At 34.7% G+C, this 14,929-nt stretch overlaps 1 protein-coding gene across 1 annotated transcript in view; it reads left to right on the top strand.

Annotated features, from left to right (window-relative positions):
- SESTD1 (SEC14 and spectrin domain containing 1) overlaps window positions 1–14,929 on the top strand; it is a gene marked incomplete at its 3' end in the record, with an annotated part of 61,776 nt that overhangs the window by 12,348 nt on the left and 34,499 nt on the right. Inside the window, exons 4-6 of the mRNA XM_080690236.1 lie at window positions 3,965–4,078; window positions 12,679–12,792; window positions 14,422–14,519. Coding sequence (XP_080546362.1) covers window positions 3,965–4,078; window positions 12,679–12,792; window positions 14,422–14,519 — 326 coding nt within the window. The remainder of the gene's footprint in view (window positions 1–3,964; window positions 4,079–12,678; window positions 12,793–14,421; window positions 14,520–14,929) is intronic.

Raw genomic sequence — 14,929 nt, forward strand, 5'->3', positions numbered from 1 at the left:
TATAGCCCAGAAGAAACTTACTTAATAGTTTGTCCTTGGGGACTTCAGCAGCTCACAAATTTACATTTATAAACATTTAAAATTTTAAAGGCCTTGAGAGCTGACTTAAGTCTTTTTGTGTTTTATATTAAGTTATCTTCCTCACAGAATGTTTCTGGTCTCTGACATATAGTAGGTACCCAGTAAACTTTTCTTGATTTATTTCAAGGGTACTAAAAATAAGATATGAAATGGAAAAGCAAAACATTTGAGTGATTGAAAGGAGATGGATTGCTCTCACGTACCTGGCTTTCCTTGGAGAGGTTTCTAGTGCAGGTACAGTTTTGAGTTAAATAAAAAAGGTTTTCTAATTTAAATTAAAAATGGAAACCTATTGGTCCTTGGCAGGGACCATGACTCAGTTATGGCTCACAAATGAAGAAAATTCAATGAAGGGAGTTGATAATTTGTGGAAAATATTATTTTTTAGTAACCTTCAGTGATGATAAACATTTAATTAGGTGAATATCGATGGTACTGAAAGAAAAATTAAGATTTCTAAATAAATTTGAGAAATAATTGGTAGTTGCTTTAGAATGCTATGAAAAGGATAAAATTTTAAAAATTAAGTGATAACTAAGGAGAAAGACAATTTTATATGATTTGTTTAGGTTAATTGAGAAAAGGGGACCTGGGGGTTGGGAACAAAGCCATAATTTTAATTTTAGTGCTTAATATGGTTTAGGTATTGTGCTAAGGTTCTACATAAAATATCTAATTTTAGCTTCACAACTTGCAGAGCAGGCTCTTTTATCTCCAAAGGTCAATGGAGGTGCAAGAATTTTAAATAACTTAAAAGTTGAAAGTTGGTACTGCCTAACCACCAGCCCTTGGCTAGCTCCATTTCTTAGTATTCTTTACCAGTAGCATGTGTCTGTTGATGTGATCCCCAGATTATATACCAACTGCCTTATATCTGCTTAAATGTTTGGCTTGAACTTTTTATCACTAGGATCACTCTTTGGGGTTAGAAGGCATTAGTTCCAGAGGATCAGTTTTCAAGGGAGCACAGACTGGTGTCCCATAGTAAATTTTCTGTCAAATATGTTCCCAGCACTTTTACATATCTTTTTTTTTTTTTTTTTTTTTTTGGTGGTGCTGGGGTTCCTGGAAGCCCTTCTACCTCTGGGCTACACTCCCAGACCTATTTTTACATTTTTATTTGGAAACAGGGTCTCCTAAACCAGCGTGCACGGCTGGCTTCGAACCTGTGCGATCCTCCTGTCTCTGCCTCCCAAGCGCGGGGATTACAAGCGTGCGCCACCACGCCCGGCTGTACTTTTACATATCAAATTCTGAAGATTATCTCTTCCTTGTAGAAGTTGGTAAAAGGACTGTCAGGCAAGAATCCCTTAATCATTATCTTGTGTTCCTCCTTCCACCCTGTCATTCAACTGTGTCACAGAGGAGTTGGTTTGGACTTGCTGTTTTTACTGGACTCTGGACAGTGGCAGTTTTGAAGAGCAGTCACCAGATTTAATCCTTCTCTTGTGATTTCGAATAGGAATTTTAACAACTTACGGGCTTATTAATAGCTTATATTTTCAGAAATCGTAGTGGCCTTTTGTTTACTCCTAGCCAAACCATTTCTACATTCTGAGTTGTTTATTGCTCTTTACTCCAGAGGTCCTGGTGCCAGGTGCTATGACTAGTGTTCTCTAAAATGAGGGACTTGGAATTAGCTTCCATATTCAAAGGTTTTGAAATAATAATCCTCTACAGGTCAATATATGCACAAACCTCCAATCTATTCTAAATTTCCAAGCCCCTCTTAGAAAGTTTTGATACTATAGAATTTATTTTGCTGACCTTATTTACAATCCATTTGTCAGGGGCACAACATTCCGAATGACATCTTCACATTGGAAGAATTTCTATTTTTTAAAATAATAATGATAATGGTTATTATTTAGTGTTGCCCTTTAAGATTCAGAAGAGAGGTTAGGCCCTTGCATTCAAATACATTTTTATTAAAACTCAACCAGACCTATTCATTAACAAATTGTGTATAGCTGCTTTCACTCTACCTCAGTAGAATTGAGTAGTGTCAGAATTGAGTTGCAGCAGAAACTGTATAGCCTGTAAAGCCTCAGGTATTTATAGCTTGGAATTTTCAGAAAGAAGTTACCAGCCCCTGGTCTAGAACATAGAATGATGCAGAACGGTAGCTTCAAATAGAGCTGGTTTGTCTTTGCCTCAGCTCTGGTAGCTCACATAGATTACTTCAGTTTTCTGAGGCTCAAATTGCTCTTCTGTAAAAATGGGAGAATGAGATCCACTTGTTAAACAAGGATTAACTTGTTCAACAAATATTTATAGAGTGTCTTGTATATGTCAGGTACTAGAAATATAGGGCTGGCAAAAGTGATATGTTACTGGGAAGTCAGTAAACAGTACAACAAATTAATACATAATGTAACATCAGATGGTGATAAATACTTTGAAGAAAAATGCAGCACTATGAAGCCGGGCGTGGTGGCGCACGCTTGTAATCCCAGCATTACGGAGTCTGAGACTGGAGGATTGTGGTTCATGGACAGCCTCAGCTACTTAGTGAGGCCCTCTGCAACTCAGTGAGACCCAGTTTCAAAAAAAAAAATAGGGCAGGGTGTATAGCTCGGAGGTCAAATGCCCCTGCGTTCCATCCCCAGACCTGCAAAAAAAAAAAAAAAAAAAAAAAAATGCAGCACTACAGGGAGATTGAGTAAGATGGTGCTACATTGGATAGGGTGGATGAGTGAGGAAGGTATTTCTGAGGAAGAAATATTTGACTAGAACCTTAAATAAACCGAGGGAAGCCAGGCGTGGTGGTGCACACTTGGAATCCTCACGCTTGAGAGGTAGAGACAGGAGATCGCGCAGGTTCAAAGCCAGCCTCGCTGGCTTAAGAGACCCTGTTTCCAAATAAAAATATAAAATAGGTCTGGGAGTATAGCCCGGAGGTAGAAGGGTTCCATCCTCTACCCCCCCCCCCACACACACACCATAAAAAAATAAAATAAACTGAGGGAGCACTCAATATATGGTGATGAATGCTCTGTACAGAGGAAATGGAACAGGCTGTCTGGAGGTGGGGGACAGGTGGGGACAGCTCCTTATATTCCAGGAGCAGTATAAGTGTGGCAGTGGTAGAGGAGTTACTCAGAGGTCAACAGGCACAGAGCTGGAAGAGCCTCAGAAGTTCTGGAAAGCAGTTTAAAATTTGTTTTGTACATGGGAGAATTTCAAACAGTGAGGCCTGTTGGTAGGATATTTCAGAAAGGTGGCTAGTTTGGGGCTGATTAATGTAATGCAAATGGTAAAGATGGCTAGATTTAAGATGTATTAAAAATTAGGTTCTGTGGGATTTCTTGAAAAGAATATATGTGAAATACTTAGGTCAATACATGTTAATTTTCATTCTTCCTTAGGTAATAGAATAATCATATCTAATAAGTGTGAAATTGTGTTCCATCAAAGATTAGCTCTTTGTCCTCTTTTTCAAATTAATAATCGTGCAGAACCTTAACTTCTTTGTATAATGGCTAATAGGACTCTTTATTTTGTGAGAAAATTAATTTTATATCTGAAGAAATTCTTAGTTAGAAATATTTTTTCATATAAGAAAAACCGATTTTAATAATTTCTCAGCTAAAAAGTTGTCTTGCAGTTTAATCGAAATATGTTCCTAGTAGAGAGATTGAGAGAAACAAAAAGTAATTCACATAATAGTATCTGTTTAACATTGTTTGAAATCTTTTCTGAATAGCTTGTCTTTCCTGTGTTTACTGATTTTTATGTTTTGAAGTTGGGAGAATTTTTTCTTTATTGTTCTGATTCTTTTCCAAAATCTCTTACTTAGCATAATCATAAACATCTAGTGATTTGTAAATTTTTTAAATTGTTTTAAATAAGTAATTTGTATTTATTTTTCTGTGTTTTTCAGAATGTTGTTCCAGCTGAGGTGTCCCTTGTTTGTGTAGTGAAGCCAGATGAATTCTGGGATAAGAAAGTGACACATTTTTGTTTTTGGAAAGAAAAGGATAGACTTGGCTTTGAGGTAAATATAATCCATAAAAGGATCAAGGAAGTGTATCATATCTTTTAAAGTAACCTTTTGCTGGCATTTTGTTTGTTTAGGTTGATTGCTAAGCAGTGCTCAATTAGTGCCTAAGTAAAACTACAGTTAATAGATAGTTGGCTTTCAATTACTTGTTGAATGAATTATGATTCTTTGTCAAAGACTGCAAAAGCTTTTTTATTTTCATTTATCTTATTCATTTTTAACTCCTTTGAATAACTAGGATCATTTTATTTGAAATTTTTCTTATATTACCAAGAGGAAATTTTACAAATTCTAAGAAATTTTAGATAGTTTGAAGTTCAAGTTTATTTTCTTTGGTATGTCAACCAGTCGTCTGCCTTTTGTCCAATAGTTTTGCCTTTTTCAGAATGTCATAACAAGTGGAAATGATGCAGTAGGTAGCATTCTTAATCTGGCTTCTTTCATATATACATTTGAGATTTACCCATGTTATTTCATGTATTGGTAGTTCTTTTTATTGCTAACTAGTATTCCATTATATAGTTGTATTAGCTCGTTTTTCCATTCCTCAGCTGAGAGGCATTTTGTATTTTTTTCAGTTTTTGATGATTACAAATAAAGACAATATTAATATTCATGATAGGGTTTTTTGTCAAAATAAATTTATATTTTGGGGATAAAAATATCCAGAAGTAGAATTAATAGAATTATTGGGTCATATAGTAAATATCTTTATAAATAAGCAAAAGTTCTGGTTGCATCCTATCCATATTAACAGGTTCTTGGGTGGTTTTTTTTTTTTCTCAATTACTCCTTTTTTAGTGGATGTGAAGATATTTCTCATGGTGGTTTAGTTGTAGTTTTCTAATAACTAATGATATATCTTTCAAGTGTGTATTTGCCATCTGTGTACCTTCTTTGGTGGTAAAGAGAAACTGTTCCTTTACTCAGAAACTAAAGCTGTCAGTCCTGAGCAGGGAGCCTGTCACATCCTGTTGAAGCATCACTGTCACTGCTGAGATGGCTGTGCCTAGTTCTGCCTGATGCTGTATGAATTGTTAGTAGCTCGATACCTTGCATCTTGAAGGATAAAGGACAGAGATTCCTATCTGCCTTGGTCTGATGTCATAGAATGTTGTTTTAAAACACAAGTGTTCAAGCTTCTTGTATCAGTATGTTTCTGTTAAACATGAAAGAGTTTCAGCTTAGAAAATTTTTCCAAGTAAGCACGAGGCACTTAATAAAAGCCTAATGTCTAAAGAGATGAGAGCAATTTAAAATGCTGGTTAATTTGCCACCAAACCTATTCATCTTTAAGGGGAAGTTTAATACCAGCAATTACATGATACTTAGAACTTAGCGATTATAATTAAATTCAACATAAATTCTTGTTTAATTTAAATTTTTTTCTTGGTATAACTTTGGATAATTTGGACTATTGTCATGTGTTTTTATATATATTCTACATATTTTTAAAAGTGTAACTGTTGTGAATTTTGGTGTTCATATAAATATGAGTGTATGTTTTACCTTAAGAATATAACAAAGATATTTACCAGATGCCCACAATGTCTGTGATAGGAGCACCTTTTCTTGCCCATCATCCTTTCTAAAGTTTTTCTTCTTGGCAACTGTTCCCATTCACTTCTCTGTTGTTTTTCATTGGCCACTGAATATTCATCTCTTCTTGCTCACCTTAGAGTTTCTGCATATATCCTTCCTTTCTCTGAAATAGGTACCTACCTGTCCAGTCTCCTGTTTAGTAACTCTCATAATATCTTCAAGAACTTTGTGTCCTTCAGCAGTGTTGTACCTGATGACATTGGCAGATTTTACTGGTTGAATGATAGCATGTGTAGTCTATCTAATGACAAGATAAAATTGAAGTAGAACTGGCATTAATCTTGTCCTCATATATATAGAGAGGTAATAATTAAAAAGGTCTCCACTCTCCTTTTCTTTATTGTCACTCATGACAGTGAAAGTGTTATTTATTGGTAATGGTAGCCAACTTCCATTCTGAATTTTTCATGTCATCTTATTTCTGCATCTGATCTTTTTCTTAAGGCCTAACTACTGACAGGACCCAGGACCAAAGACTTCCTTCACTTTCCCCTGTCTAGAACACCTCTGGCTTTAGTCTGATTTCTTTCTAGTTTTTACAGAAACTTATTTTCTCTTAATGAGAAAAATATTTTCAAAGGACAGTTTTATAAGTAGATATACACACCAGAATATGTGTATGAACTCATGTATACATAAATTTTTTTCTACTAATCACACTAAGACCCATCAGGACATTTGTATTCTGGATCTTGCTCACATTCTTAGTATAAGGAAAATATAAAATATTTTAATGCCTGCATAGTGAAGGTTATATTCTTTGAGATTCATTTATTTGGAAAGGATAAGTACCCTAATTACAGATGAAAGAATGAGAGTATAACTTCTTCTACAAGTTAGATTACAGACTAAAGAAAACCTTCACAAATGCTTTGATTAAATAATTTTCTTTTCAAATGTCTTGAACTATGATATATGCTTGCTAATACAACATTACAATTTAGTCATTTAATTTGTCTTGGTCTCTCTAACATATATAAAATAAAGGAAAAGCTAATATTTATGTAGGACTTTACTATTAAAAAAATTTTTGCTTCAAAGGAGTGGAAGAAGTTTGAAACAACTGTGCAGAATAGTGGCTTTTTTTTTTTCCTTTCTGTTGTTCTTCTGGTTTATTCTAGTTCCCTTTGCTGTGCTAGTTCCTAGGTTTTAGATATATTTGGAGAAGAAGAAATTTAGATTTCTGCTTAGTAATGTGATAGCTCTTGAATATAATGAATAAACTTTCCCTTTATAAATTTAATGGTACTTGCTGGGCGTGGTTGGCACATGCTTGTACTTCCAGCATTTGGGAGGCTGGAATGGAGGACCGCAGTTCGAGGACAGCCTTCAGCTACTTGGGCCCTCTGCAACTTAGTGAGACCCTGTTTCAAAATAATAAAAAGTAGGGCCGGGGGTGTAGCTCGGAGGTCAAATGCCCCTAGCTTCCATCCGCAGACCTGCCCCCCCCAAAAAAAATTAATGGTACTCATATGTGTTAGAATATTCATGGAGATGAATATTTGAAAATAACAACTACTTAGCAGTTGAATCAGATGAAAATCAGAGTATGATTCCACATCTAAATTGATACAGAGCATATGTTAAAACTTAATTTTCCTAAAGGTAAAATCATGACTCATAAAATGAACATAAGTTAAATATATTATTTAACTTAGTTACTGAGGTTTCCAGAAGTTTGTAAGGTATAGCTCAAATAACATTTGAGGAATTTAAGGATTTAATAGGTAGATAAAATTGCCAAGCTAGACACAGAAGTGATGTCTTGCTGATCTATATATTGTAAGCGTTGAGGTTATTTCTTGTTCCACTGAACAGAAATTTATCACTTGCACCAAATAGAAATTATCGGCATAAGAAGATTGTGCATAAGAACAGAGACTGATACCTATTGATTAGTCTGTAGAAAGACCTAGTATAAGCCCAGGATGGCACACAAGAACATCTAGTACTTTAATGTCATCTGCCTATTTCTAGGATTTAGGTAATTTTTCTGACACATGAATTGTATATTTTACTATAGGGGTGGTATACTTTGTGAAACTTGAATTTGGGCATTAATAATTATTCACTTCAGAATAAGAGAATCAACATTCTGAAGTTTCATATTTCAATTGTCATCTCTTTAAACTTTGTTTTCCAGATTGAGATCAGAATTTTTTAATGTTTTCCAATGTCATTTTTCCAACAAGAAGGTTTATATTCTTAAAAGAGTCTTAGACAGGCATGGTGGTGCACACTTGTAATCCCAGCATTTTGGAGGCTTAGACAAGAGGTTCAGGACCAGCCTCATCTACTTAGTGAGGTCCTTTGCAACTCAGTGAGAACTTGTTTCAAGATAAAGAATATAAAATAGGGATGGGGTGTAGCTCAGAGGTAGAATGCCCCCTGGGTTTAATCCCCAGTATTAAAATTTTTTTGGAAATAACACCTCTTTAAAAAATATAAACTTTTTTTCATTTAAAATATAATAACTTGAAATTTTTTTTTCTTTTTTGTGTGGGGGAGGTGCTGGGGATTAAACCCAGGAGCATTCTACCTTTGAGCCATACCCCCAGGACCATTTTATTTTTTATTTTTAAACAGTATCTCACTAGATTGGTGAGAGTGTCCTTAGGTTACTGGCCTTGAACCTGCTGCTATTGCAAACTCGTAAGTACTGGGATTACAGGCCTGTCACCAAAACTAATTAGTTTGATAACTTTGTAATGTTTATCAGTGAACTACTTAACAAGAGGCTTCTCAGTTGCTCAGATTTTTCTCAGAAATCATAACCAACATGATGGTTTTATCCATTAGGCAATTTCAAATGGATCATTGGTCAATAGCTACCCAGAAAGTTTATTGATATTTGATGTACAACAACTTAAAGAACAAACAGATGACAATGATCATGGAAATCTGGCCCCAAACAATTATTCCTCTATGTAGAAATTATACTCATGTCATAGAAATTGTTATATAGTTTACACTTATGAATAATGTCTTTAGCACTCTGGGAAAAAATGGTTAAAAGTGTGAACTGTGATTAAATCAAGTTTTGTTCTTTCTGTATATTTAAAAAATTATCTACAAGGATTGCAAATCATTTTCCACATAAAGTTGTGTATAGAGAATGGCAGTTTTTACAAACAATTAACACTCAAGACAAGCTCATTGTATACTACGTTTTATTGTTTTGTGAAAAATAGAGCAATAAGAGAGATTCATGAGATTTTCTTAACTGTTTGGAAGATACTGCTTTAGAGAGTCAAAATGGGCCAGTCTAAGTAAATGCTCAATACATATAGAAAATTTACTATTTAAAATATTTTCTGGGAAATACAAATGCTGATTTTGGTACCATCTTCTCTGCAGCTAAGGAATTGTTTGGTTTTTAAGAAGGTTTGCCTTCAAGGTAGAATATGTATTTCCATCACTTACTTAATTAAAATAGGTAGCATTTATTTTTATTTTGTGGGGGAAATTTTGTGGAGGATAATATAGAACTAACAGATATTTAAATTAGCATGATCTAATACAGTTATATGCATCTGTGGCTTTTGGTTGTAGTATTTTTGGTCTTTTTCAGTGTTATTTTCATTAGTCATTCCATTAAAGATTTTCAGAGCTTTTTTTTTTTTTTTTTTTTTGGTACTGAGGACTGGACTCAAGGGCATTCTACCTCTGAGCTACAGTCCCAGCCCATTTTATTTTTTATTTTGAGACAGGGTCTCACTAAATTATGAAAGCTGGCCTGAAACTTGTGATCCTTATATCTCAGCCTCTTAAATGCTGGGATTACAGACATATACAACCATGCCTGATTAAGCTTTTCTATAGTTCTAATCAGCAATTATGATTTTATTTCTGGGTTTTCAATTTATAATCATAGGATGAAAATAGACTATGCATACGATGTGGGACCTAAATAAGATTTGGGTGGGGGCGCTTATTTTCTAATTTTGGTTTTAACTTTTTTTGTGATTGCTCTTTGAGGCTTAAAAAATTGAATTATATTTCTTTGTATATCTTTCCTTTTTTTCCTGTGTGTATCATGCGAGCAATGAACCTCACATGTGCTACCCATGCACTTAATCACTGAACTACATTTCTAATCTAACCATCCCTCCCTTCCTCCCTCCTAATAATAAAACATCCTCCATAAGATAAAAATGATTCTCTAATAAACTTTCCTACAGATTTTCTGTATTAGTGATTTCTTAAGTGATTACAACAGAAAGGCATATAGGAAGTCTTACTACCTTTTTGTAATTTAAGGTATAATGAAACAGTTTAAAGAAAATCACATGGTGTGAAACTCCAAATCATCTTTTGCCACATCAACTCTGAAATATTCAGAGTTTCCTGGGTCCTTTTGTTTTTTATTTGGTTTCTAATATGTTCCTGTGTTCTTTTCTTTCTTTCTTTTGTTTTGCTTTTTTGGTTTTTTTGGTTTTTTTGTTTTTTTGTTTTTGTTTTTGCAGTACTGGGGATGGAACCCACAGGTATTCTGCCTCCAAGCTACATCCCCAGCCCTATTTTTTATTCTTTAATTTGAAACAGGGTTCTACTGAGTTGCAAAGGGCCTCACTAAGTAGCTGCAGCTGTCTGCAAACCGCAGTCCTGCTGTCTCCACCTCCCAAATGCTGGGATTACAAGTGTGCACCACCACCACAACTGGCTTCCTGTGTCCTTTTCTAATCCCAGAAACCTCTTTATTCAGTTTTCTTCGTTAACATTCTAATTTCACTTCAGGCCTAAATACTGCTCCCCTGCATGGTTTCTTATTTTGCTTCAGCTTTTGAATTTGATCTTTTTGTAAAATCTGACCCCTCTGTGATGTCAGTTTTGCTGATGTGCAGTTGAATTGCCTGTGCATCCAGACCTGGCTTGTCCTTTTGGAAGCGGGTCTGTAATTACAGGTTGCGCTCCAGCAAGGGGTATCATTTTCCAAAGGCTTGTGGACAGCCAGGTACCTTTTCTAACAAAGCACCCCACTGCCAGGCACTGGAGGAAGGATTTTCTTCCTCTGATCCATGCTGTTCCTGACTCACTTCCTAAACGTAGTTCTTGGGTGTGCAACAATTGTTTTGAGCAAGATCCTTTACTACTGGTGACAAGTTCTAAATGTATTTTTCCTTTGCTTTTTCCTTAAAAGAATATGTCTAATAAAATAGAAACAGTTGGTGTTTTGTCTGTCTCCTTTGCCTTTTCTTTTTACCCCCTTAAACAAGGATGAGATTATTTCAGTAGAAACTGGGATGTCTCAACACAGTAGACAGGTGTCTCAATTATCAATCTGGAATGGCTGGACTTTGAGTTTGCCAATTATTTAATCTCCATTTTCACATACATCATTTAACTTTGAGGTACCTTGGGCATTGGTGTCCAAGTTCTGTTTATCTACATGCAGATCTCGTATTTTCATTTTGAATTGTCATCAGTGAATTGTGTAAGAATGTATAGCCTATAAAATGCTTTCTAATGATGAAGAAAATGAGTTTTATGTAGATATTTATAATTATGATTTTTACTTGTTTATGCCTATTAGGCATAGGTAAAAATATCTTAATAGTAATTTTAGTTATGTTTTCTTTAAAATTATCTTTATTAAGGGATATTATAGTTTTAAATACATGTTATGCCATAAAATAAAATGAATATGTCGGATTTGCATTTAAATTGATTTTAGGAAAGATTTTTTTGGGAAATATTTAGATGACAATAAACTTTTTTTTTTTTTTTTTTTTGGTGGTACTGGGGTTCCTGGAAGCCCTTCTACCTCGGGGCTACACTCCCAGACCTATTTTTACATTTTCATTTTGGAAACAGGGTCTCCTAAGCCAGCGCGCGTGGCTGGCTTCGAACCTGCGCGATCTTCCTGTCTCCCCCTCCCAAGCGCAGGGATTACAAGCGTGCGCCACCACGCCCGGCGGAAAATAAACTTTTAACTGCATATTTGTCCTTTGGTTCATTAAACTTTAAACCTGGTTATCTTTAACTTTACTGTATTTTGGAACTACAAAATGTAGAAGGAAATATATATGACATTAACCAGAATGGGAGGAATGTAAAATGTGCTCCTCACTGGGTAAGACAGGTAACATATTAAGGAAGAATGGTCTGAATTAGATGTATGTAATGACAGTTTATTAGAATTCTGTTCTCTTGGAGTCTAAGGAGATATCACATTAAATTTAATGCAGGTACCCCTTTCACACACCAGTGGATAAATCTGCAGTGGTAAACTCCATTAGGCTGTCTTCTATGAGAGTAGTCCTTCCTGGTAGAGCTAGGGCACCAACCTGGAAGGACTGACTGCTAGATCAGTATTTTTACAATTGTAAATGTGTTATACCTGAGAACGGGATTTGAAAATAATTTGTGGTTTTCGAGTAAATTCTTTGGCCCTCTGTACTATTATGACTAAAGCGGCAACAACTTTAAAGTATTTTCAACAAAGAATTTAGAAACAAACCAGAAAATTTCAATGTACTTCTTTTTGTAAAAGCACTGGAAAACTGTCTCTGGAATATTAAAGAGGAAGGAGTAAAAAGCCCACTTCTTTGTTAGAAGCATTATCTTCATTTTATATATCCAGCACTAAAACATAACAGATTTTAATGAATAATACTTCTAACAAATTCACATTCACTAAATGATTGTGAAACAGATAAGTAACATATTATTAAAAGTTAAATTATGCCAGGTATGGTGGCACATGCCTGTAATTCCAGTATTTGAAAGACTGAGACAGAAGGATTGCAGGTTCAAGGCCAGCCTCAGAAACTTAGCAAGACCTTGTCTCAAAGTAAAAAAAATTAAATAGGGCTGAAGGTATAGTTTGGAGGTAGAATGTTTCTGGGTTCAATCTCCAGTACCATTAAAAAAAAAAGTTATAAGGAACATGTTGAAACTATCACATATTTTAACCTCATTGTACGTCCTCATTAAGCCTTCATAGCCTTTAATATTGGTTTGCTAGTTTTCTCTTTTCTTTTTCCCTTTAGGTTATTTTAGTGTCTGCCAATAAGTTGACACGCTACATAGAACCATGCCAGTTAACAGAAGACTTTGGTGGGAGTCTCACCTATGATCACATGGACTGGTTAAATAAGAGGCTGGTTAGTATATTAAAATGAGATAAGTGTTGCTATATATAAATGGGATGTTTTGATAACTTTATTATTATTGTTGTTGGGGGGTACTGTGGATGGAACCCAGGCTTATACAAACTCTTAGCCACATTTTCCACCCTATTTTGAAACAGGGTCTCACTAAGTTGTTGAGGACCTCATTAAGTTTTGAACCTCAAACCTGTGATCCTCTTGTCTCAGTCTCCCAAGTACTGGGATTACAGGCATGCACTGTCATACCTGGCTAACTTTATTATTATTTAATAAACTAAAATATGATTGATTGCCTTTTTAAATAAATTGCATATCTAATGTATAATGTTTCAGGATAGATACTCTGAAGCCAGACTCATTTGGTTAGAATCCTAATGTCAGTTGCTGAGTATATGGCCTTAAGCAGGTTAATCTCTTCATGCCTCATTTTTCACATTTCGAATATGGTAATGGTAAATTTTACCTTGTGAAATGTTGGGTAAGACAAAAATGAGTAAAGATGTACCTAAAGCACCTAGAACAGCACTGAGCATGATGCACAGTACTCTGTGTTAGCTATTACTGTCGTTATCACTAGCATCAGCAAAAGTATTAAATCTTTTAGGTAGAATAGTAGAGTTGCACAGTATGTTCAGAGGTAACAAAGCTGATAGGCCGTTTTTTGAGGATATTTAAACATCAGTTTGAGTTAATGACTGAAGGAGCTGTTTGACATCATAAGCTTTTCATTTCTGAAAAGTTTTTTTTTTTTTGTCCAGACTTTTGAAATCTAATGCTTTCCTTAATATATTGTTTTATTTAACTGCAGAAAGAACATTCTTCACATTAACTCAGTTTATGTTAAGTGCTAATTCTATTGAAGAATAATGAACTTTGGTTAATTCTGAATGCATAACTATTTCTGTTTCTACTGTATTTGAACAATGATATTAGACAAATATGTATCTACTTTATATGTTTAAACAGATTTGCCCAAATCTTTCTTTAGAAATGGTTGAAGAAACCAATATGGATTGGTGATAGAATAAGATGAGGAAAATGGTCTGTAACTAGAATTAAACACTTAGAACTGGTCTAAATAACATTTATGTCGTTATAAAATTTGTTATTACAATGTTTCTCAAAGAAAAACAAGGACTAAAAATAACTTGTCTGGATGAAGAATAAAAGTAATTTTTAATATATTTAAATTTAAAAAATTTTCCGCCGGGCGTGGTGGCGCACGCTTGTAATCCCCATGCTTGGGAGGCAAAGACAGGAGGATTGCGCAGGTTTGAAGCCAGCTGCATGCGCTGGCTTAAGAGACCCTTTTTCCAAATAAAAAAATATAAAAATGGGTCTGGGAGTGTAGCCCGGAGGTAGAAGGGTTTCCAGAAACCCCAGTACCACCAAAAAATAAAAAAAATAATAAATAAATAAAATAAAAAATTCCAACCAAATTTAAGTTTAGGATGTGCTTTAATTCTCTGTATGTACACCATTTTTCTCTGGTTGAATTGCACAAAGTAACTTTCTTGGAAAAAAATGGAATTCTGGCTAATTCTGTTTTTCTTGGTTGAAAATTCTTATTACATATAATATTAATTTTTAAGATTATTCTTAATATATTAATCTCCTTTGTAGGTGTTTGAGAAGTTTACAAAGGAATCTACATCATTGTTAGATGAACTTGCTTTGATTAACAATGGAAGTGATAAAGGAAACCAGCAAGAGAAAGAAAGGTAGGTGGCTGGTGGTATGCAATTATATCTTTGTGAAGTTATGATTAATTTTTTTCAAGAGATACCTGTTTTGTTAGTGCTACCTGAAAGAACTAGTCTAAACAAGTCTTCATCCAGTCAAAACTGACAGGTATGAGAATTTGCTTTATACGTAAAACATAATCATTTGAATAAAACTTTCTTTATAAAAGCCTTTATTATTTATTATTATTATTTATTTTATTATTATTATTATTTTTTTTTTTGGTGGTACTGGGGTTCCTGGAAACCCTCTACCTCCGGGCTACACTCCCAGACCTATTTTTTTAATATTTTTATTTGGAAACAGGGTCCCTTATGCCAGTGGCTGGCTTCGAACCAGCGCCATCCTCCTGTCTCCACCTCCCAAGTGCGGGATTACAAGCATGCAC

Source organism: Muscardinus avellanarius, assembly GCF_963383645.1.
Source record: "Muscardinus avellanarius genome assembly, chromosome: 2".
In the NCBI taxonomy this organism is placed as follows: Eukaryota; Metazoa; Chordata; class Mammalia; order Rodentia; family Gliridae; genus Muscardinus; species Muscardinus avellanarius.